The 24,827-nt window shown below is 35.9% G+C and overlaps 2 protein-coding genes across 2 annotated transcripts; one reads left to right on the forward strand and one right to left on the reverse strand.

The window, feature by feature from the left end:
* Positions 1-4,002: 4,002 nt before the first annotated feature.
* TRN1 (tornado 1) lies at positions 4,003-9,387 on the forward strand. Its single transcript, XM_086457835.1, has 3 exons — positions 4,003-5,614; positions 5,738-6,981; positions 7,747-9,387. Exons 1-3 carry the CDS (start codon positions 4,105-4,107, stop codon positions 9,163-9,165), a joined length of 4,173 nt encoding a protein of 1,390 aa, XP_086313961.1. The 5' UTR covers positions 4,003-4,104; the 3' UTR covers positions 9,166-9,387.
* A 706-nt stretch (positions 9,388-10,093) lies between these two features.
* Positions 10,094-12,446, reverse strand: LOC147391864 (Calcium-dependent lipid-binding (CaLB domain) family protein). The gene has a single exon (XM_086457836.1). The coding sequence runs from the start codon at positions 11,563-11,565 to the stop codon at positions 10,318-10,320; it is 1,248 nt and encodes a 415-aa protein (XP_086313962.1). The 5' UTR covers positions 11,566-12,446; the 3' UTR covers positions 10,094-10,317.
* Between the last annotated feature and the right edge of the window lie 12,381 nt (positions 12,447-24,827).

Here is a 24,827-nt window from a genome sequence, read left to right on the forward strand (position 1 = left end):
TTCCCTATGAGAAATTTCGTATCGACAAACTTAGGCTTTATTTGTAAGTGAAATGGATGTGTTTGATAATTGTTTCCTTCTTATTGTCTTTCATTTTTCATTCTTTTCGCTTTGAGACACAATTTATAAGTCCCAATGTCTTGAGTCAATCATGTATATTTCATGGTGGGACCCATTTTTGTGTGTGATATTTACCAGGATTGCAGATTTACTTTGGTTGATAACGTAGTTAAATCATTCATGGGTACACATGTACATGTACATATGCAATTTGATAATTTTGGTTTTTGGGAGTTAAGGCTCTTATTTGTGGCCATTTTGATTCTTATCCAAAAATATCCATTATAAATGGGTTCTCCAAGAGCTTTCAAATCACTTTCATTTGGTTTTTCTGTTACAACAGGAATAATATTTGGTGGTCCCTTTGTTTCTCCCTCACATCAGTTGTAGAGTCATTGATTAGGAGATCCATTCATGACATTTATGAGCACTCCTTCTATTTCTGATTGTGTGGATTCAAGTTCCATTCGGGATCTAGATGGACATGAGCTGTTGGGTTAACTAATGATCATTGATTGAAACTTTCATGAATCCTAACACCTTCAATAATAGTTTGTAGTGTAGGGTTAAGACCAATAAATTGTCCAGTAGTGTAGGTTAAGAGTTTGAAACCCCATGAAACAATGAATTCCTTGGGGCCACCCTCTAGGGCAGGTTGACCCTCGACTCAACCAATTGTACGTAGGACTTTTCGAGGGAGCAATGCGTGTAACCGTGGGACTAGTCTTACCCGAAGAGTGGGATTACCTACAATAAGCAAATTTGTCTAAGGCTCACACTCTCTTTCTCAAAATGTATCCTAATCAGGAAAGTTATGTTTGGCAACACTGAAAATTAGAAATCAGACTTTAGAAGTTTCATCCAACATTCCCCACGCTGGTTCAAAACTTTTGAATTTTGGTTCTGAAGTCTAAAACGAAACAAATAGAAATAAAACTTCTAAGGTCTGAATTTTAAAGTTGGACTACTTCCATTCAGATTTCAGAAAATGCTAACAAACACACGCTAAGAGGATACCAAGAAAAAAATGAACCAACTCGGTAACCTATTTCCGATTGGGTCTAAATGGGCTCATTAAGAAACTATCGAAAGGATCCATTAGATATTTCTTTTAAGAGGTGCATATTACGAACATTGAGTCATGTCTAAATCCCCCTAAAGAGTATTATGTTGCACTAATTCTTCAATTCAACATTTTTTTTTTCTGGAATTGAGGTATCCATGTCTCTTAGGACACTCGATTATTCCCTTGGGGCACATGTCGTCCCCTCCCCCCACACCCACCAAGTAATTTCAGGAATAAATCCTTGGAACTCGAATATTTTTGAAGATTCAAGATGTTGAGGAAAGAGTATTTGAAAATTTTGTGCTGATAAATATCTTAGGATTATTTTTGTGAGAGTACCTAGGAAGATCTAGGGTAATTGAATGTAGGATATAAGGTGAACAACATCAACTCCTTGATTTTTGGGAAAACTACTGATCTATCTTAATTAGAAACTCATATTAGATTGCAAATAGATTTCATTCCATTAATTGTGTGTCCACTTGTCTTCACGCCTCTCAAATCAAATCCTATTGCTCATCCTATCTAATAGGATATTTCCCAAGTTGGTACAAAAATTGTCGGGTTTTTTTTTTTCTTTCTTTCTAGATTCTTAGATCCTATACGTGTGATTGGAGAGTTCGTAAAGCAATTTTTTTTTTTTTTGGTAGATAGGTAAGGGGTTAGTGGTCAACAAAGGTGGAGATAGGTTCATGTGGTTTTGAAACCCAAATCGTGGGATCAGCTAGGATTTTTTTCTTGGGGGCAATTTGGTCTTTTTACTATGCATATTCATAGCCAATTCATTTGAACAGGGTTTTATTTCACTTTTTTCCTAGAAGAAGTGAGATCGAGAGATTGTAATCATGGAAATAGAGAAAGCATCTATTTTTTTTTAAAATGATTAAACAATAGACAATCTTGCTGAAACATATAAATTCGAAAAAATTATTAAAAAAATGATTAAATATTTTAATATTGACGTAAAAGAATCTATTTTTTTTTTTCAAAAATGACTAAAAACAAATTAAGTCATTCGATAATCCAATGTTTTAGTAACTCGTTAGAATGTCCAGTATCTTAATGTGTTAAAATACATTATTTTACCAAAAATGTCCTCTAAATGTGTAAAACGTTGAATTGTTCAACGTTTTAATAGCTTGCTTTAACACCTCAACAAATTAACCTCCATTTAAAATATTGGACAATCCAACGAATTACTAAAACACTGGATTGTCCAGCAATTTAATTCATTTTTGATAATTTAAAATAAAAAATTTATTTTTTATAAATATAAAAATATTTAAACTCTCTTAGTAATATTCCTTATAAATTTTGTACCTCAAAGTTGCTCAGCAATGTGTCAAACCAACTAAGCTATGGATCTATCCTCCTGCGTGAGTGAAAGGTGTCCTGCGAGGCCGTTAGTTCAATAACAAGAAATGAGATTTTGGGCCCCACTCATAAGCATCTAACCCACTTTTTGAAATTTTACCAAAGGTGAAAGAGATAAATAAGTAGACTTCAAAGCCGTAACTAGCAGTGTATGAGAAGCATGCCAAGCAACAAGTTTTTGCAGAATTTGAAGCTGGACTGAAGCAAATCCACAAGCCTAGTCTTATACACTCTATTGGGTTGGCAAAGTCTGGGCTTAGGTCTAAAGTCTCGCATGTCGGGCTGGGACCCAGAAAGAAACTCATGGACCTTTGGAAAAGATCAGAACCGTAAATTGGTTCTATATGGGGAAAAAGCCCATGGGCTTAGTTGATCGAAATATGTGTCGACTTCATGTTAGTCGATTATAATAGGATTATGTACTTGATTTGAATAATATCTTTGATTAAGCAAAAATTTTCAGGAGTTGTTGCACTAGCATAATTAAGGGAGGCCATCCCTTAAAAGGAGGCCATTTTGTCTCCTATACTGTTTTCTGCTTTATTGGATTCTCTAAACCTTCCAATTGTAAAAGAAAATGGAATCAAGAATTTCTCTAAACAGCCAAAAGTTCAAAAAAGAAAACATCCCCTTTCCCACCTTTACCTCCTCATGTGCACAACCCATCACTTCTTTTACAGTAGTGATGTCTACATGGACCCCAACAGACTAAAACCCCAAATGGATACATGTAATAAATCTAGAGAGCTGCTATTGGTACCCCAACTTTTACTTATTACATCCCAATTTCTTACTTATTACATCCCAAATTAAAAATTAAAAAAGCTGCTATTGCCAAACCAACTTCTACTAATGCCACACCAATTCTTATGTAAATCACTAAAAAAATTTCAGTTAGTGTGGCATTAGTAAAAGTTGGTGTGGCAATAGTAACTCTCAAAATTGAAACATACTTTTCAAACATTACAAAGGTTTGTCTCAAATCATATAATATTAAGTTCTTAACATTACAAAACATTATAACACTTTTGTCCAAACAATTTCAGTAGTTGTTTATAATTATGAAAATAAATGAGAGAGCTTCTATTGGCACCCCAACTTTTACTTAATTCTCAACAATTCACTTGTTTTCTTTATTTTTAGTTGGAGTGTAATAAGTAAAAGTTGGGGTGCCAATAGCATCTCTATTAATAAAACACACACTTCTGGTACACAATAATCCATAGAATCACATCTTGATAATAATTAAAAAAAACAAAGAAAGATTGTAAAGGCTTTAAAGCCTTTGAGAATAAAGTACCCAAACGCATACCTTGAGAAATAAGTTTGAAAAAAATAAATGGAACTTCAAGAAAAAAAAACCAAGCATCTCTAAAGTGAGGTTTCTTTATTCATGGGTAACAAATAAATTCAGCCATTTTACATAAAAATTATATGAGACTTCCTTAACAGAATAATTAAAGATAAAACAACCCCACCTCCCAAACTTGTCTATAGAAATGTAATATTTTATCATACATGTATCCTTAAAGCTATATAGCCTTCCATTGTTTCTTGAGGAACCCATAAGTTCTCTTACTCTGGTAAGAGTCCTCAAGAAACCAATGGCATCTACTCAAAACCTCAGAGATCTTCAATGGGCACTTCAAGTAATCAAGTCAGAAAGTGCAAACCTTCATAGCATCTCCTTCTACCTTTCTCAATCCACTTCAAGCTGTTACAAGGAAACAGAGAACTCCATGCACATAAACATCTCTACAGACAGAGAAAGCTTACAAAACTTTTCTCACCTTCTTATATCAATTGGAGAAGCAAAGAACACACAATCATCTCTGAAAAACTTGGAGTTTCAAAGGGTTGAATGGGCATTGCAGCAACTCCAGAATCTCCGTGCCTTGCTGGAGAAGAACTTGAATATCAAGCAAATCGTGTTCCGGAGAAATAGATTTAGTGCTGAAGGTATATCGGAGCTCACAGAAATGCTCAAGAGAAATGGAGGAATCAAAGAAATTATATTCTCTGAGTCGGGTATTGGGTCTTTTGGAGCCAGACTCATCGCTTCAGCTTTGAAGATCAATGAGAGCTTGGAAGAGTTGCAGATATGGGATGACTCGATCGGGACAAAAGGGGCAGAGGAGCTGTCGAAAATGATTGAGGTGAACTCAACCTTGAAGTTGTTGATAATTCTCGATTCAAACTCGATCACAGCGACACCTCTCATCTCCGCTGTATTAGCAAGGAACCGAGGAATGGAAGTTCATGTTTGGAGTGGAAAGAACGGAGAAAACAACACTAAGGTCGTGGAATTTGTACCAGAGAACAGCACACTCAGAATTTACAAACTTGACCTTTCAAGTGCTTGCAGGGTTGTATGTGCTTTGGGGTGGAATTCGACTGTTAGATCGCTTGACATGACTGGAATTCATCTCAAGTCCAAGTGGGCTAAGGAGTTCCGAGGGGTTTTAGAACAAAACCGGAGCCTCAAAGAGGTGAACTTATCCAAAACTTGCCTCAAAGACAAGGGAGTTGTGTATGTTGCCGCAGGGCTCTTCAAGAATCAGAGTTTAGAAAGCTTATATCTTGATGGAAACTCATTCAGCGGGATTGGTGTAGAACATTTACTCTGCCCGCTGAGTAGGTTCTCACCTTCGCAGAATCAAGCAAACATGACTCTCAAGTCGGTAACATTTGGAGGAGCGAGAACAAGGATCGGAAGGGAAGGCCTTGTAGCGATAGTGCAAATGCTGACAACAAACCAAAGCTTGGTCCGTTTAGGAATTTACGACGATGAAAGCTTGGGACAAGAAGATATTATTAGAATCTTCAGAAGCTTGGAGAGGAACGCTACTTTGAAATGCTTGTCTTTACAAGGTTGTCTTGGGATTAAAGGAGAGAACGTGTTGCGGACCATAATGGAGACATTGCAGGTTAATCCTTGGATCGAAGACATTGATCTTACAAGAACACCATTGCAGAATTCTGGGAAGACTGAAGGGATTTATCAGAAGCTAGGCCAGAATGCAAAGATAGAGCCAGAAACTGATTTGCTCAAAGATATGCCATTGACAGTTCCCAAGAGTTGTCGGGTCTTCGTTTTTGGGCAAGAATTTGCAGGTAAGGTCTCCATTACTAAAATTGAATTATGGGTACAATCTATTATCTATGTAATTTAATTAGTTAAAAGATGATTAAATTTGAGAAATACAACCTTACATGTTATTGGAATTAAATTTGCAGGTAAAACCACACTGTGTAATTCAATATCACAGAACTTCTCGTCTTCAAAGGTTCCCTACATGGACCATGTCAGAACTCTAGTAAACCCAGTTGAACAAGCTGTTCGAACGGAAGGAATAAAGATCAAAACAATCAAAGATGAGGACACAAAGATCTCAATATGGGATTTAGCGGGCCAGCATGAATTCTATGCTCTCCATGATCTCATGTTTCCCGGGCATGGAAGTGCATCATTCTTCCTGATTGTGTCCAGTTTGTTTAGGAAACCTCACAATAGAGAACAGAAAACCTCAACGGAGGTAGAAGAAGACCTGTTGTACTGGCTCAGATTTATAGTCTCAAACTCGAGAAGAGCTGGCCCTCAATCTATGCTACCAAATGTAACTATGGTTCTAACTCATTTTGACAAAATCACACAATCATCGGAGAATTTGCAGGCTACGGTTCATTCAATTCAGAGACTCAGAGAGAGATTCCAAGGGTTCGTTGAGTTCTACCCAACTGTGTTCACAGTTGATGCGAGATCGTCTGGATCGGTGAGCAAACTCACTCATCACCTTTTGAAGACTGGCAAGACGATTCTCCAAAGAGTCCCCCGAGTTTATGAGCTTTGCAATGATCTAGTACAAATTCTATCTGATTGGAGGTCAGAGAATTCCAACAAGCCAGCATTGAAGTGGAAGGAATTTTGTGAGCTTTGCCAGGTCAAGGTTCCAGCCTTGAGAATCCGTTCAAGGCACGATAAACTGGATAAGGTGGAGATGAGGAGGCGGGCCATAGCGAATTCGCTTCATCACATAGGGGAGGTAATTTATTTTGAGGATCTAGGATTTCTTATCCTAGATTGCGAGTGGTTCTGTGGGGAAGTTCTAGGCCAATTGGTGAAATTAGATGTTAAGAGACAGACTTCAATGGATGCGAATGGATTCATGAGCAGGAGAGAACTAGAGAAAATTCTTAAAGGGAGTCTACAGAGTCAGATTCCAGGGATGGGTTCGACGGTGTTTGAGAATTTGGAGGCCAGTGATCTCGTGAGAATGATGTTAAAACTGGAACTATGCTATGAACAAGATCCTGAGGATCCGAATTCTCTGCTTTTGATTCCTTCAATTCTTGAAGAAGGAAGGGGAAGGTCACAAAGGTGGCAGATTGGCATGCCTGGCTGCCTTTATGCAGGGCGGCATCTCGAGTGTGACGATTCAAACCACATGTTTCTCACCCCGGGCTTCTTTCCCAGATTACAGGTAATAGATTGCCGTTTATTTTTTTTCCATGTTTTGCTCTAAGCATGTACCAAGAAAAAAAGGATCTTTAAATAGGTAAAAAAAAAAAAAATCAGACATGGTGAAGGCTGCATTCTTTCACAAGGAATATCATATCAAGAATGAAGTGTTGAGAGAAATAAGAATATAAACAATAAGAATATCAAAAGAATAAAATACTTTATAAAAGATAAGATAGGTAGGATAATGTTTTTGGCATATCATGTGCCCCTTTATTTTATTTTATGTTTTATTAGATGTTATCTTTTTCAGGTTTATAGGCTCCTTAATTTTATTTTATTTACTGCCATGTCAAGGAATATTAATTCCTTATTGTTTATTTAAAATGTACTCACACCCCCACACACACCCCCACGCACGCATGCACCACACACACCATTTTCTACTAACTGAAGAAGGTGGGAAAGTCTCTGTAAAGGGTTAGTGACATTCTCACCTTTATTCACCATGTTAAATGATTAAATCACCACTACAATATGCATGTAAATATATCCTTCTTTCAATTCAAGGGCAAGAACTTAAATATGGTCACCTGATTCACTAATAGGTATGAAATCAAACAGTTGCCTCGACACACAGGAATGAGACCTAAAAAATAGTAATAAAGGTTAAGGTGCCAAAGAATAGTAAAACACTTGTTCAGATTTTTCAAAATGGGACAAAAACCATCCCAAATTGTAAGCCTACTACTACAACCAAGCTAATCTTACTTGGTTGTGGATCCAGGTGCATCTCCACAACAAGATCTTTGGTTCAAGCAATCAACATGGGGCAACTTACAATCTCGAAAAGTACCTCATCACCATATCAATCAACGGAATCTATGTCCGAGTGGAGCTTGGAGGGCAGTTGGGTTACTACGTTGACGTCCTTGCCTGCTCTACACAGAATCTAACAGAAACTCTTAGAGTCGTCCGACAGCTTATAATTCCAACCATTCAGAGCCTCTGCCATGGAGTCACCTTGATTGAGAGTATTCTCCGTCCAGAATGTGTAAAAAATCTAACACCTCCGAGATACAGAAGAACCCAATTTGTGTCTTTGCAACAATTGAAACAAACAGTACTCTCAGTTCCCGCAGATGGAATGTATGATTATCAGCACACTTGGAATCCAGTATCTGATGGAGGCAGACCCATTTTACAAGCTGGGTTCGATTTCGCTAGAGATCTCCTCTCAGATGATGACTTTAGGGAAGTATTGCATCGACGATATAACGACCTCTACTATCTTGCCGTGGAACTATCAATCCCACTTGAAACCAACCCGGATGGGACAGCCCGTCCTACAGTGGTCCAAGACGAACCCGACAGCATGGTTGAACCATCGTTTGATGGAATAGCAAAGGGGGTGGAAGCTGTTTTGCAGAGATTGAAAATCATTGAAAGAGAGATCAGAGACTTGAAGCAAGAGATCCAAGGGCTGAGATATTATGAACACAGATTGTTGAATGAGCTTCACCACAAAGTTAACTACCTAGTGAACTACAATGTTCAAATTGAAGAAAGAAAAGCACCCAACATGTTTTATTTTGTCCGAACGGAAAACTATTCGAGGCGATTGGTGACGAACATAATCTCTGGCATGACTGCACTACGACTTCACATGTTATGTGAATTTCGGCGAGAAATGCACGTTGTTGAAGATCAGATAGGGTGTGAACTGATGCAAGTAGACAACAGAACAGTCAAGTGTTTAGTTCCACATATGAAGAAATTTATGAAACTGTTGACGTTTGCTCTCAAAATAGGTGCCCATATTGCAGTTGGAATGGGAGGGATGATACCCGATTTGAGTAGGGAAGTTGCCCACCTTGTTGACCCTTCTCTTATTTATGGGGCAGCAGGAGCTATGGCCGCTGGGGCAGCAGGAGCTATGGCCGCTGGACGAGTGGAGGGAAGTAGGCAGAGAAGCAGAAACAAATCTTTGGGTGGAGAAAATTCGAGGGATGTTCAACAAGACCTGAAAGTGGCTCAACAATGGCTTTTGGATTTCTTAAAGGACCAAAATTGTTCGACTGGAAAAGAAATTGCTGAGAAATTTGGATTGTGGAGAGTGAGATACAGGGACGATGGCCAGATTGCATGGGTTTGTAGGAGGCATATATATATAAGAGCAAATGAAATAATTGAAGTACCACTTTGAAATTGTTTTCTTTTCCTGTCATTGGTTGGTTAGTTTTTTTTTTTCTTCGTGGGGGGATGTAGTTGATGAGATCCTCAACGTGTGATAAAATGGACAGATGAGATAAGTGTAATATGCAATAACTGCCTCCAACGATCTTTGGCTAACAAATTATGGTTTCAAATAATAAGTTTCTCTTGATTGAGGCTTAAGAGCCATAATTTCACTCCAATGATTTGAGTTCTAACCCAAAATGTTTCCACTTTTTACGTAAACAGAACCAAATTAGTCATTGAGCTAGAACTCTCGAACACTCCCAAAGACAGAGATAAGCAAAGGAGGGGAAGTCAGAGACGGAAAATGTTGCATATTGATTGAAAATTTGCAAAACAGTAAAATGTACATAAAAAGACCCATAAAAGCACCCACGTTTACTTCCTCCATCCTAAACCAGTATTATTATCCCTTGAATTTCAAAATAAAATGAGAACCCAAAAATCTCCTGTACAATTAAATCTATGAGTCTAGTTTCACAAAGGTAGACTCGAAGTGGGTTCAAATCTATCTATACTACAGGACTCTTGTAAATGAATTGACCGAAATCGGACACATTACAGAACCAAACACTCTCGTCCGATTCTTTAAATTTTTCTGTGTTTCCTCATTGCAAGATATTGATAACATAATCACATATCATAGTGTTACCCTTACATGTCCCACGGGCATCATAAGTCTCATCACATAATACGTTATAATCCAAATTCTTGTATAAATGTAATTAGTTTGTTCTAATTTATTCTGAATAAAACGTCGAGCCCATGAATCCTATTTGGACCCATACCTGTATCCATCCAACATTGGTTCAAATCCTGTAAGTAATCAACTGTAATAAACGAAAACAAGTTAATTCCTACATCCACAAAGGTAACCAATACGCTAGAACAAAACATAAGAAGATAATAGGAATATCCAATACATAATAACTGAAGTTATAATAGAACAAAGATCGTAACACATACAAGCCGTGTTTCTCCATCATCTAAGATATCCCAACATACAAAGAAACAAACCCTACTACTTACTAAATATGAAGCTCACAACTACCATTAGTGTTGATTCTAAAAATCTAGAGTCACCTGTGTATCCTCTGAACCAATCAAACAAAAGTTCGCTTCAGAAGAAAGCTCTACTCCCATAAAACACTCTCGAACCAGTCGCCTTTGATGCCTGTAATTTCTGATCAGAGCTGGAATTCACATTTCCCGAATTTGTGGTTCCGTTTTCAATATCCATTGGAAGCTTCATCTTCGCCAAGGACTCCGTAAATTGTTGCATGCTTTTCATGTACATATCTACTATATCTTGTTGCACCATCGTTTGTTCCGGCTCAACGTTCACACTGATAACTGATTGTGTAGCAAATGTGCCACTTGGCACCCCATCAGAGGAATCACTCTCATCCTTCGCAACATCTTCATTTTTCTCTTTTGAAGAAAAAACTAAGTCCTGATTTGAAGCCGAGAGAGACCCATTGGTTGAAACGCTGCTTGTTGGTGTATCATTCTTCGGAACTTCGTTGGAATCAAGACTACCCTCCGAGAAGCTTTCCACAACAAGAACACCAACAGATGAACTAAGATGATTATCGGTATCCGAAGTGGCCAAGCTTTCAGAGCTGGTACATGGTATCCCAATATACTGCGAAACCATCAAATGGTTTTCATTCAAAACCTTTGGGTCGGGAAATTCAATCTTATCATAGTCATTTGGGAGTGAATCCGATATTTCTGAATCCTGCAAAGCCGAGTTTGCAGTCAGAGATGCTCGAGGTGTCGGGATAGCCAAGACTTCAGGTGAAGCACCACTATAGGAAATTGACAATTGGACGAATCCAGCGGGAGAGTGAAAAAGATCGGTCGAGGAAAGTGAAAATTCTTGCGCTAGCCTTCCATTACCGATTAAGATTTCCGATAGCGGAACCAATGCGAAACCCAACAATTGGTCTTCAAGATAGTTTTTAACCCTACTTAGCATCCATATCTCACATTTGAGCGAAGAATCTATAGTTCGAACATTAAGTCGAAAATTCTCGTTGAAGACTGGATTCTTCCCTCCACCATTAATGATCTGGGTGGAGAAAGTAGTTTCGGGATTACTGGTAAGGCAAAGCTTAGCATAAACATCTTGCTTATGATATATGCAGATGTTGTGGATATCTCTAGCTTGGTGGATATAAACCTCAAGAACACCAATGATTTCTTCTGGATTCTCTACCACAGTTTCTGCCTTCCTATGAACGCCAATTTCTCCAGAAACACTGCAAGAATTCCGAATTGAAAAATCGGATTTCGGCTTCTCGGTTTCGGCAAAAACAACAGAGGAGTTCTTGAGGGGTGACACAATAGATTGAGGAGAATCCATTATCACAAACAGAAATTGACAATCAAAAAAGCAACGACCAACAAACAAACAAACAAAACACACTTGAATTAGCAAGTCAAGAAGAAAAAGGAAATGCTAATCAGAAACCCTAAGTTGAGATTCTCAAAACCCAGAAGTCAAAAGCCCTAAAAATTAGAACTTTCAAATGCAAAACTTAAAAACAAGAAAAACCCATCAACATTCAACGTTTACCAGAAACACTAAAAACACAGAAGTCAAAAACCCCAGAAATGAAAATTTTCAGAAACTAAACTTAAAGACAAGTAAAACCCATCAACAGTTTCATCAGATATGAACAGAATCTAATAAAGTTACCACTTTTTCTTTAAAGAAACAAAACCAGAATCCAAGAGAGTTAAACAGGGGAAAGAGAGAGAACACACTAACCCAAATCTTTTCGCAGGATTCTAAGTAGAACCCATGAATTTAAATTCAAAAACAACAGAAATCGACACAAATTTAAAGCAAATTGAGGAAAAGTGAGAGACACAAAACCGGAATCCAAGGGAATGAAACAGGGGAAATAGAGGAAGCACAGTAACCCAGATCGTCTCAAAGAATTCTAAGTGGAAAAATCCAGTCTTCAACTAAAAACAGCAGAAATCAACGTAGATTTAAAGGAGAAACAGTGAAAATTTTTGGGGATGACTAGGGTTTTTCTTCTTTTTTTATTTTGTTGCCTTTTGCACAGAAGTCAAACTGATTTCTGTAGAATCCGTGACAGTTTATCCAGATGTGTCGACGACCCAATTCGTGAATCGATATGTTTCAGCGGGAAACGTGAAGATCTTCTCGAAATATACCTGTAAATTCGCATGAGAATATTATTATCTAATTATCCAAATAACCCCCTACATTTACGGATGGGATATTTTCAGACCAGTTTTTTTTTATTTTTTTAAATTATTACATTTAATTTTATAGATAGAATAAATATTAAATAGAACGTCAAATAGATTTTAGTTGCAAAAAGATTCTCAAATAGTCTAATACGACAAAAACATTTCTTAAAGGAACGTATCGTTTGGGCAAATTGCCCTAGATTCGCGGGTGATCGTCAAATATTTTGGTCTCCGTTAGTTAAAAAAAAAATTATATTTTAAAATCATTTTTATTTATGTTGTAAAAAGGAAACCTAAGTCAATGGGATCAACAATCCATAAATACAATATATATTTTTACCTGATATCCCAGTAGAAAGAAGACTGGCTCATATGTGCGCTTTGGTCTTGTCCAATAATAAGTCTCGGGGCACGTGCAACGTTCGCACATCACACCCATTAGAAAAGTGAGAATGCTCCCTCTCGAGTGGCATATGAGGAATTAATGCTTATTCTAAGCATCGAACTCCTATTCAAGAGGCATTTATCGCTCATCAGTCTGAAATTGCCATTGAACCAAACCCTCAAGGTTAGAAATACAAGATTTAGGTTATTGATTAAGCTTAGGTCCAACACTGAAAGACGAGAAAAATTCATTATATTTGAAAATGATGACAGGTAAGTTTCTCAATCTAAAACCAATTCTACCAAAATCCAATATCATAAAGCCAATATCAGTTAAGGTGTCTAGTTTCTACATATGGAAATGGTGTCTATGTGACATGATTTAATTGGAGGATAAATACACTTCAAAAACTGCTGAAGTAACATTGAAATTGACATCCTTTCACACGTTGTTGATGTGGATGTGTGGGCATAATTATAAATTTTTTCATCGAGATACGACTGAGAAGCATCTGTGATTCTAGGCACACCAATGTATGAAACGATGTCAATTTCAATGTTACTATGGCACGACTCATACGTTTTAAATGAATTTAATGTGGGCGTTTGATAGTGAATGTCGGCATATGATCAAAATAGTCCATTTACCCATTGATTGGAGCAGTTTGATCATAATGGTGCATTTTAGAACAAGAACAAGTCTACTTATTGGAGAGAGAAAATCAAATTTTATTGAAAAGTAATTCCACATTGTTTAAAAGGAAAAAAAAAATACATCAATTGATATATAATTTCCCAATAAACAAATAAGCATAGTGATAAGAACTTAATATGCAATTATGCTCTTAGCGTTCTAACCACGTTGAGAGACATTAAGACTAGATTCCCTAATAAGACTACTTTTACAAGTTGGAAAAGATGTTTAGGTAGTGGTTGATCTTCGTACAATCTTTAATGCAACATTCAATCACTTTAGGTCCCCACCTCAATTTTGATAGTACCATCATCATCAAATTTTTATATTTGTGCTTTGTATTGTGATGGTGATGTTAAATGGTTCGAATCTACTACACATGATGAATGATTATATTGGGTGTCTATGTACAATCTCGCATCTTTTTTCTTAAAGGGCAATTTTTTTTCATACAAACTATAAATTTGAAGTAAACTCCTTTAGTATTTCTATGAAGGAGATTCTTGGTTTTATTGAGAAGGAGTGAGACTAAGAGATTGTGTGACCTTGTTTTATTATCCGTGAATGTAAGTAATTTTGTTGAATCAAGTAAATTTTGCATTACATCCTCTTGAATTTTGATTTACATTTTTATTGCCATAGTTGTTTCTCACAAAAAATTTCTACACATATTTGCCTACAAGTTGGGATTTCTCTCATTCAAAACTTTTACAAGTCATATATCTTCTGTTATTGTAAGTATGTTCATCTTTCACTATTTCAATTCATATTCTTTTAGATCAACTTGTTACTTTTAGAGTCTTTAATTCTCACATTCTTTCCATAAACGAGCATTCACCTTGAATGCATCTTCAAATAGGAGGTGCATGCATTTAAATTATTATTATTATTATTATTTTGAATTATGATTTTTTACTACCCCCTCTGACATACTCCCCCCTTCTACTCTTCCGATGTGACATGTGACAAAATCATAGATTTTCTATCCTCGGGATGCACCACCATACATCCTCGTAAACATCTGTGTATCTTGAAGAAGAAATCTATGGTTCTATCAGAAGCCATGCTGAGAGAGTAAAGGGGGAGTATGTAGAGGGGAAAGTCAAAAAATCATAATTCATTTATTTATTTATATATATGATTAAAAGTATTTTGTATTGGAGAGAAAAAGGGTTTCTGCAATAAAAAAATATATTGTGTTATTTAAAAGGGTAAATTCTCAAATAATTACAAAAAATTTCGGTATTTTCAAAATATTAACAATTTAATAACATTTTGTCAATATTACGTGATAGTTGTGTCAACATTAACAAAATTTTAAAAATATCAAAAACTTTTGTAATTATTTGAGAATTTACCTTTTCTTAAATGATAAAAAAGAAATAATGCATGAAAATACTAGACCATAAAAAAAAGAAGCATGTGAAACTCTGGAGACTACTAACCACCCATTCAGTAAAAGTAGTAAGCATTATATCCGTATTTGGGCCATATCATATACTTTTATTTTTGTCCTTTTGAATTATTTAAATTAAATTTTGGTTTCTAAGTCTAAAGTTTATAAAGCATTGGTAATATGGTGGGGTCATTGGCTTTTAGTTCAAATGACATGAGGGGTCATTATTCAATGATCTTTCGTATCTTTCAACAATTATATATCCATCAAAATTAGACTTTTGAGGAGATGGCTCATGGACCTGCCTACTTTGGGTCCCTTTCCTTCTTTTTTTTCAAAAGTGACACGTGGCAATAAATGAGTCCTTTTGATAGAGATAGATGGGACTAATATATGGACGAAAAAAAAAATCTTGAATGATATATTATTATTTTAAGAACTATAATCTTATTAGAACCACAAGGGTAAAGTAGGCCTTCTAGATGTCCACACTTGGCAAAGTATCATTAGAAAAAGAAAAAAAAAAAACTATTATTTTTAACTAATCCCACCACCCCCACTTGCTATATCTTTTTATATTTTATATATATATTAAATATTGTATGATTTTTGAAATAAAATGTAGAGTAGGGGTTATGTTTCAACATAATTTCCACTAACACATTTTATATTGGATATATAATAAAATTATGGTATAGTATGGGTGGCGTGCGATTTGGTAGTTAGGTTGTCGATACACAAATGATACGATTAGCCACCTGTAGCTTTACTTGGCCAAATCCCAACCTACTCTTGCTTTATGTTTTTGTTTCATTTGTAAGGTCTATATAGATATAATGTTAGACAAGCCAACTTATTTGACGAATTTCGTGTACTTTGGAAACTATCATGACAAAATATATATTTGTAACCTCACAAAAAATTGAAAATATCTTACATCATTCGTTTTTAATTGATATTTTAGGTCATAACCTCACATAAGTTATATTGCACATTTGGCTCATTCCAAATGTTACCAGTATGACCTCATGACTGGGAGTATTAATTTTACATTTAATTTTGTCAAACCTGAAACTCAAGTCAAATCCACTCATTAATCAATTTAAACCTAGGCTCATGACACTTAGTCATGGCTCAAGTGCAACCTAACCCAAGGCATGAGTCGCTTAAAGGAACTCCAACAAGGATACTCATTACCATCCCCATACCCATAAATGGGGATTTATGGATATTCATGGGGCATGTACTCCAACTGTGCTACCTAAATTTATTATCCATAAATATTTTAATATTTTAATTGGGGTATAATGAATAAACGTTGGACTGCCAATAGTAGTCCATACAAAGACCCTCAAACAAAATCCTCTTCCCTGTCCTCATATACACTCAAACCAGCAAGTCAGAGAAAGAACCTCAAAACACAGATTTTAAAGCTCATTCACAACAGTCGTAGAGCTACCCATGTTGCCAACGATGAGGAATCTGTACAATCAACAATCTAATTTCCTTTTCCTCCAAAAAATGGGGAGCTTACGAGGAGTTACCCATTTTGGATCATGAAAATCCCATGACCCAAAATTTGTAATGGGATGGGTTGTGCGCTAGAGTCTTCTTTTCTGGTATTGAAGACCCAAAATAGTTGTTGGGGGATGGGTAGTACAATAGGTTGTGTGTTGAAATTGCTCTTAGTTCAAACTCGACATAAAGAATGAGCAAACCACCCTAAATCCAAGTCAAATAGGCAGACCGACTTGGATCCTTCACTTTAAATGTTTATGTTTGAATTTCTTTAATATATTTCATAAAATATTTTACAAAATTTCAAAAAATATGCAAGCAATGTTTTTGAATCTCTTACTTGAACCAATTATCTTCAACCTCCCTCAAATTCTTATCTTATTATTTATATTCGAGTGTCAAAGAAAATAAAATTTTGAGAGTGAAATGATAAAACTACTCTCATAATTGTTGATTAATTCCTCAACTAGGCAATTTAATTGGTTAATCTCTTATTTAGAGAAATTTACAAATTTTTGAGGAAAAAAAAAATCCGAGGAAATTTGTACCTATAAGCTTATACTTCAGCTAAGATTCAAAAACCAAGTAAAAGTCAAAATTAATAGACTTTGAGTTGGTCGTACATTCCACAAGCACTCCTAAATCAAAGCCATCTAACTCATTTACTAAGTCAGCATGAAACACGCGTACGCTTCTATGCATAATTTTCATTTTTCCTGGAGTTGTGCTAGAGTGGCCTCAAGATTGGACCTCATATCGCACATCTTGACATAAAAGTAGATAGAAACCATTTATGCTTTTGAACTCGTATCTCAAGGGAAGTATCGATGATTCTCATACACTTTCATGTCTAGGTGTGCAACATGAGGTCCAAGCTTGAGGTCACTTCAGTATTATTCTTCGTAGTATGTCCAACTTATCTCTCATCTCCTAAATGTTGAAGAATGTATAACTGTTTTGGTAAAGTTGAAAAAAATTACAAAATTAAAATATTATTATTTCATAAGTACTATAAAAAAAAAAAATGACTGGATTAGTAATTTTGTGAAATATTCATATTAATTAATATATTTTCATTTCTATGTAAGTTACAGAAGTCAAGAATAAAAATGAGATATTTTAAGAGAGAAAATAAAGTCAATTATATTAATATCAATCCCCATCAGACGACAGGTCTTTGAAGGTAAGCCATTGAGTCTTGACTTCTTTTTTTAACTCATATGGAGGACACTTTTAATGATCAACCATAAAGTAGATTGACTATGCTCCCTCGTGGTGGACCCATTAATACGACTATTTAGTCTCCGTGAAGTTCGTGCCATTTAATTTAATCATCATTGACGATCCTTATATAATATTAATCCAAAATCAAATCATGTCCGTTCCGAATCTGATCCAACTATGTATCCGAGAGGATTGATCCAGAAAGAATCCGATGCAGTAGTTTATTGATCGGTTCTAGGTCAATATTGATTTAATTTGAATTGAATACTGAGCTATCGATGGATTGGAGTTGATCTGAGACCAATTTGATAAGAATTGGATCGAACCCTTGTTGGATTGGGTTTTCATTGGATCTCGGTATTAAGATCCAAACCTGATCCTATAACAATTGGAACGGGTCTTGGATTGGACATTGGGTCTAATCGATCCCCAGACATGCGGATTGCATTCAAGCAAGGTCCCGGGCTAGGCTCAGTCAGGCACAATAGCTTTATGAATGTTTGGCCAAGGTTTGATCTTGACCATAAATGGTTTGGCACTAATTGGGCCTCAAAATCCGTCCAATACTGAAAATTTTCGAGTCAATTTATGCATTGGATCAATAAGTTAAATTATCAGGTTGGGTTGGGCCACACAATGGTCCTAGTTCTCAAGCCCAAACATGTTGACATATGTTTTTTACTCCTGTGACAATGATTATAATGAATGATGAAAATTAATCCTTCAACATTTGATTTAGATCCCTTTGTGCGTGATCATCTTCCATTGCAACTGAACATAGATCTATAAGGTGATCTATCGTGAGACACATGATATGATTTCTTTGATTAAGTGGCCAACTTCTCTCAAATCATCACACATTAACTTTAACAAGTATGTCTCAAATAGTAAGTTCTCTCCAAGGATGAGGGTTGATCAACAACTCAAAGATCGATGGTTGGCTTGATTAAAATGATTTGATTGGGTTAGTAGGATAAGGTCGATAGGTGTTTGGGGCTGTTTGGTTGAATTGTAAGACGTTTGGGGCTAATGTTGGGAATAAGAACAAGTGGTGGGTTCACAAGGTGGACTAGTCCTAAAGGTGGGCTAGGTTGAGTATGTTGGCTGGTTTTAAGAGTGAGAGATGTGTTAATGGAGTTGGCTTAGGTTTAAAGATGGGCTAGATTAGGTATGTTCTAATGGGTATTGTGGAGGGATAAAATCCCTTGCCTTCAAAATAACAACACGTGTCACATCAGAGTGCATGGTTCATTGGAAAACAAAATTCCGACCTCGTGATCCATAATGTTTAGGTAAGGATCTGAAGAGAAGGGCTTGGAATAAACTTGTGAAAACTCATTTCCGTTTCCGTGAATACAAAGAGTTTTAATCCCAGAATTCTTAGGGTTTGAGCGCCAAAACCCAAGAAGGACTCTTAGGTAGAGGATAAGGGGTAAAACGTACAAAAGATGAATTTTTCCCTTATAAATAAGGGGAGGGCAACACACACTCTAGCTCAAAAACCTTTGAAAATCTTATTCATAAATTAACTTTGGCATCATAGGCTCTGTTGAATAGGGAAAAAAGAGTGCTTTAAGGAGTTGCAAATCAATCCTTAAGTAGTTTACAAATCTCGAGGTAATCACAAAAAATACCTCAACAAATATGAAGTAATTCTCAAGGTTTGCACTAGACTTGGTTGATGCTATTGGGTTTGGGCTTTGTTGTCGACCGTGTTTGCAAATCTAAATAAAAATAATGCAAAGTATCCAATGTTAGACTAAGTCTACACAAGAAATAAGCATGAAAATAATGTAGACAACTTTGATATTAAATTGTCGACTCACAAAAACCAATTAAGTTTGAATCAAATACAACCAACACATATATCTTTACACATACATACAAACAGTGGGATCAATAGTGCAATGGAAAAAAATAAAATAAAATAAAATAAATTCAACGAAACCAATAGTCTCGAAAAACCTACAAAACACTGAAAAATCTTATACCGTATACTTGAGTCCATTCAAATCGATTCTTTTGATTTAGGGGTTTTTCCTTGAACAAACTGTCTCAAGTCACAATCTACTTTACCATAACTGTGGTCTTCCAACGATAAAGAAAGAAGAAGAAAAGCTCACATAAGTAGATCAAGAGCATTCCTAAATATACCATGAAAAGTATAAATCAATTCATCTTGAACAAAGTTTCAATCAAAGAATATATTCAAAAGATTCTAGTGTTTATAAATTTTGACCCATCACTGTATGACACGTGTCTTCTTAAGATTATTAATGTGCAACTTTTCTTGGTCAAAAATATACAACGAAGACTATAAATCAATTCACCTGAACAAGTTTTATATGGAAAGACATAGTTCTATTTTCAATTATTAAAAAAACCCTCATTTATAACAAAGAATCAAAGAAATTTACTTCAAAACTTTACATGACCTATGAAAACCTACCAAACAAAGCTACACTTAATAACCTTTTTCATCTTTTATCCAAAGGTAAGTTACAAAAGCATATCCAAACAAAAAGGACTATTCCTTGTCAAATCTATTTCCTTTTCAATAAAACTAATGATAACGTACGATGTTGACGTGGCAAGTGCACATAATCAGAGATATTTTTTCTTTGTATATCCCGAAGAAAATATTTATGATTATGTGCACTTGCCACATCAATCACATATATACCGAGTACTTTTTTTCGAGTCAGATTATCACAATTCTTTTAATAAATTATTTTCATTAGACAACATATAAATATCACATGTAGCATGTTATATGAATATGAAAGAGATTGATGTTCTTCGTTTCATCTGTAAAAGCAAGCAAAAGCTAAGGAGAAGGGGATTCAAAACAAGAACACTTCAATGCTTTCTTAATTACTTTCCTTTTTACTCTCCAACTAGATTGACTTGATAGTGAAATCTTGTTTGGCAGATTGTACACCTATAATTAGGGGTGTAACTTGGTCCGGTTCAAACTGAGAACTGATAGATTTGGGTTTGTTAGGTTTGGTTCAGTTCGATTTGAAATAAGTTGCGGTTTGATTTTGGATTTAGAAAATGGAGAACTAATCAATTTGGTTCGATTATGGTTCACGGCTTGTATAAAATTGAACCTTATAAAATAAATAAGTAAATTTATTCAGTTATGTAACTTATTTTAGGAGTTAAAACATAGATTAATGACTTTTTAAGGGATAAATTAATGATTTTTTTATATATAAATAGATTAATTATTTATTATATAAATTCTTTTGTTTATTATTATTTTAAATTAAAAATCCAACTAAGTTTATAGGATATTGGCAACCCATGGAACCGAACTGAACTTAGTATGATTTGGCTTGGTTCGGTTCTAATTCTTATTTAGTGAAATCGATTTATATTGGTTCGGATCCAATTTAACCATAAATCAAATCAAACCAAACCGAACAGAACCGAGTTGCACCCCTACCTATAACTTATTAAGAGATAGTTTGAAAATCGTTTGGAGAAGAGGAAGACTACATAAATACTGATTGATCGAAAACAACTTACATAAATACTGATTGATTGAAAATTAATTGGAGTGAGTTGATGGTGATCAAAGAAGAAAAGCTACATAGTCATCTCTTGATAACATGAATCTTGAGGGGTGTATGATTTGAAAATTATTATAGGACCTAGTTCAATAAAAATGGGATCCTGACGCTTTCTTTAAAAGGTAATTCGTATTTTGTATATCAAATTGGATTTGGTTCTATCCGGATCTAATACCATCATTATCGGATATTTGGATATCAGATGTGGATCCTAATATTGAGATTCGATAAGGTACATGATCGAATAAGAATCTCTTATCAAATCAGTTCCTATCTTATTTGATCCTCATCAAATTGGTTCCAGATCAACCACAATTCTATCTGACCTGATCCATTGACAACCCCAGCTATAATGCCTGACTTTTTTTCATGGGCCTAGAATCCAAGCCCTTAAGCCACACAAAAATAAAAAAAATAAAATAAAATAAAATAATATATATATATATATATATATATATATATATATATATATAGGGTCCCGTTCGCCACCCTTAGTTTTACCACACACTTTAACAAACGCGTTTTGTCTTACATGGGTTAGAAGTTTCGGAATGAGCTGATTTTTGGTGAGGATGATCTCTATGGTGAGGAGATCATCCTCACCAAAAATCAGCTCATTCCAAAACTTCTAACCCCATCAAAATTGATTTACAAAAAATGGACGGTCCACGATTTTTCAACGTGTAAACATGGGGCTAAACATTTCGGAATGGACTGATTTTTGGGGAGGATGATCTTCTAATCATAGAGATCATTCTCACCAAAAATCAGCTCATTCCAAAACTTCTAACCCATGTAGGACAAAAAACGTTTGTTAAAGTGTGTGGTAAAACTTAGGGTGCTGAACATTTCCCATATATATATATATATATATATATATATATATATATATATGGAAATGTTCAGCAACAAACATTTTTTAAAACATGGGTTAGAGGTTTTGGAATGGGCTGATTTTTGGTGAGGATGATCTTTACGGTGAGGAGATCATCATCACCAAAAATCAGCTCATTCCAAAACTTCTAACCCCATAAAAAATGGTTTACAAAAAATGGACGGTCCATGATTTTTCAACTTGTAAACTGGGGCTAGAAGTTTTGGAATGGGCTGATTTTTGGTGATGATGATCTCCTCACCGTAGAGATCGTCCTCACAAAAAATCAGCCCATTCCAAAATCTCTAACCCATGTTTTGAAAAATGTTTTGCCAAAACGTTTGTTGCTGAACGGGACCCATATATATATATAGGGTCCCGTTCGGCACAAAACATTTTGACAAACATTTTGACAAACATTTTTCTACTGTCGGATATAGAGAGATCGGACGGCTCAAACTTGATTTAACGTATAACTTATAAGTTATACGAAAATTACACTGACATCCTTAATGTTTTCCAAAATTAGTGCCCCATCCCTTTCTCTTTAAAATCAAAAAAAAAAAAAAAAAAATTCAGAGAGTTTAACTCTCTGTTTTCTCTTTCACTCGATGCCCTTCTCTCTCACTCTCTCTCTCTCTATCTCAAACCTTCTCGTTATCGACAGAACGCCTCTCTCTCTCTCTCTCTCTCTTTCACTCTCTCTCAAACCTCTCTCTCTCTCTCTCTCTCTCTCTCTCAACGCCCTTTCTCTCTCACTCTCACTCTCTCCAAACCCTCTCGCTTTCGACGAAGCACAAACCGCTGCAACTTCGACCTCTCTGCAACTCCATCGACGAAGCACGAATCCGGAACCTCGACGTCTCTGCAACTCCATCGACGAAAAAGAATGAGAGAGTAAGAGCGAGACCGAGAGCAAGTGAAAGACCGAGCTCGAGAACGAGAGAGAGAAATGAGAGAGCTGGCTTGAGAGCGAGAGTGCGAGAGAGAGAGAGAGACCGAGAGAGAAGAGAGAGAGAGAGCTGAGAGACCTGAGCGAGAGTGAGAGAGAGAGATGAGAGAGATGGAGGAGAGTGGAGAGAGAGAGAGAGCGAGGGAGAGAGAGGAGAGAGAGAGAGAGAGAGAGAGAGAGAGGGTTCGACAGAGGAGAAAGGTAACAGAACCCTCGTTCGGTTTGAAAGAGGAGAGGGGCGTCGCACTAAATATGATGAAAACGAGGGACGGCGCTGTAATTAACTTATAACTTTATAAAACAGTAAAATTAAATCTGATCCGTTCATTTACGTTAAATCGAACGGCGCCAAAATGTTTGCCAAAATGTTTGTCAAAATGTTTTGCGCTGAACATTTCCCATATATATATATATATATATATATATATGGGAAATGTTCAACACCCTAAGTTTTACCACACACTTTAACAAATGTTTTTTTGTCCTACATGGGTTAGAAGTTTTGGAATGGGCTGATTTTTGGTGAGGATGATCTCTATGATTAGAAGATCATCCTCCCCAAAAATCAGCCCATTCTGAAATGTTTAGCCCCATGTTTACACGTTGAAAAATCGTGGACCGTCCATTTTTTGAAAACCATTTTTGATAGGGTTAGAAGTTTTGGAATGAGCTGATTTTTGATGAGGATGATCTCCTCACCATAGAGATCATCCTCACCAAAAATCAGCCCATTCCAAAACTTCTAACCCATGTAAGACAAAACACGTTTGTTAAAGTGTGTGGTAAAGCTTAGGGTGCTGATCGGGACCCTATATATATATATATATATATATATAGGGTCACGTTCAAGGGCCAACTTTTTGGCAAAACATTTTTCAAAACATGAGTTAGAAGTTTTGGAATGGGCTGATTTATGGTGAAGATGATTTCTACGGTGAGGAGATCATCCTCACTAAAAATCAGCCCATTCCAAAACTTGAACAAGCATGGACTGTCCATTTTTTGTAAACTATTTTTTATTTTTGATGGAGTTAGAAGTTTTGGAATGGGCTGATTTTTGGTGAGGATGATCCCCTCACCGTAGAGATCCTCCTCACAAAAAATCAGCCCATTTCAAAACTTCTATCCCATGTTTTGAAAAATGTTTTGCCAAAATGTTTGTCAAAATGTGAGGAGATCATCCTCACAAAAAATCAGCCCATTCCAAAACTTCTATCCCATGTTTACAAGTTGAAAAATCGTGGACTGTCCATTTTTTGTAAATCATTTTTGACGGGGTTAGAAGTTTTGGAATGAGCTCACTTATATATATATGGGAAATGTTCAACAACAAACATTTTTCAAAACATGGGTTAGAGGTTTTGGAATGGGCTGATTTTTTGTGAGGATGATCTCTACGGTGAGGAGATCATCATCATCAAAAATCAGCCCATTCCAAAACTTCTAACCCCGTCAAAAATGATTTACAAAAAATGGACGGTCCACGATTTTTCAACTTGTAAACTGGGGCTAGAAGTTTTGGAATGGGCAGATTTTTGGTGAGGATGATCTCCTCACCGTAGAGATCCTCCTCACCAAAAATCAGCCCATTCCAAAACCTCTAACCCATGTTTTGAAAAATGTTTTGCCAAAATGTTTGTTGCTAAACGGGACCCTATATATATATATATATATATATACACACCACGTGCCCAAAAAAGGATCATTAGTGCATTAAGATACAACTCCTGGGAGTACTGGATCGGCACTCATCCAACCTAAATATAGATAAAAGTACGA

This window comes from Akebia trifoliata, chromosome 11, assembly GCF_017979445.1.
Source record: "Akebia trifoliata isolate Shusen 1 chromosome 11, ASM1797944v1, whole genome shotgun sequence".
Lineage (NCBI taxonomy): Eukaryota > Viridiplantae > Streptophyta > Magnoliopsida > Ranunculales > Lardizabalaceae > Akebia > Akebia trifoliata.

Excerpts from the sequence above, each read along its gene's own strand:
- LOC147391864 (XM_086457836.1), bottom strand. The coding sequence starts at position 11,565 with ATGGATTCTCCTCAATCTATTGTGTCACCCCTCAAGAACTCCTCTGTT.
- TRN1 (XM_086457835.1), top strand. The coding sequence starts at position 4,105 with ATGGCATCTACTCAAAACCTCAGAGATCTTCAATGGGCACTTCAAGTA. Across the intron at positions 5,615-5,737 it reads TTTTGGGCAAGAATTTGCAG|GTAAAACCACACTGTGTAAT; the intron begins GTAAGGTCTCCA and ends TTAAATTTGCAG. Across the intron at positions 6,982-7,746 it reads GCTTCTTTCCCAGATTACAG|GTGCATCTCCACAACAAGAT; the intron begins GTAATAGATTGC and ends TTGTGGATCCAG.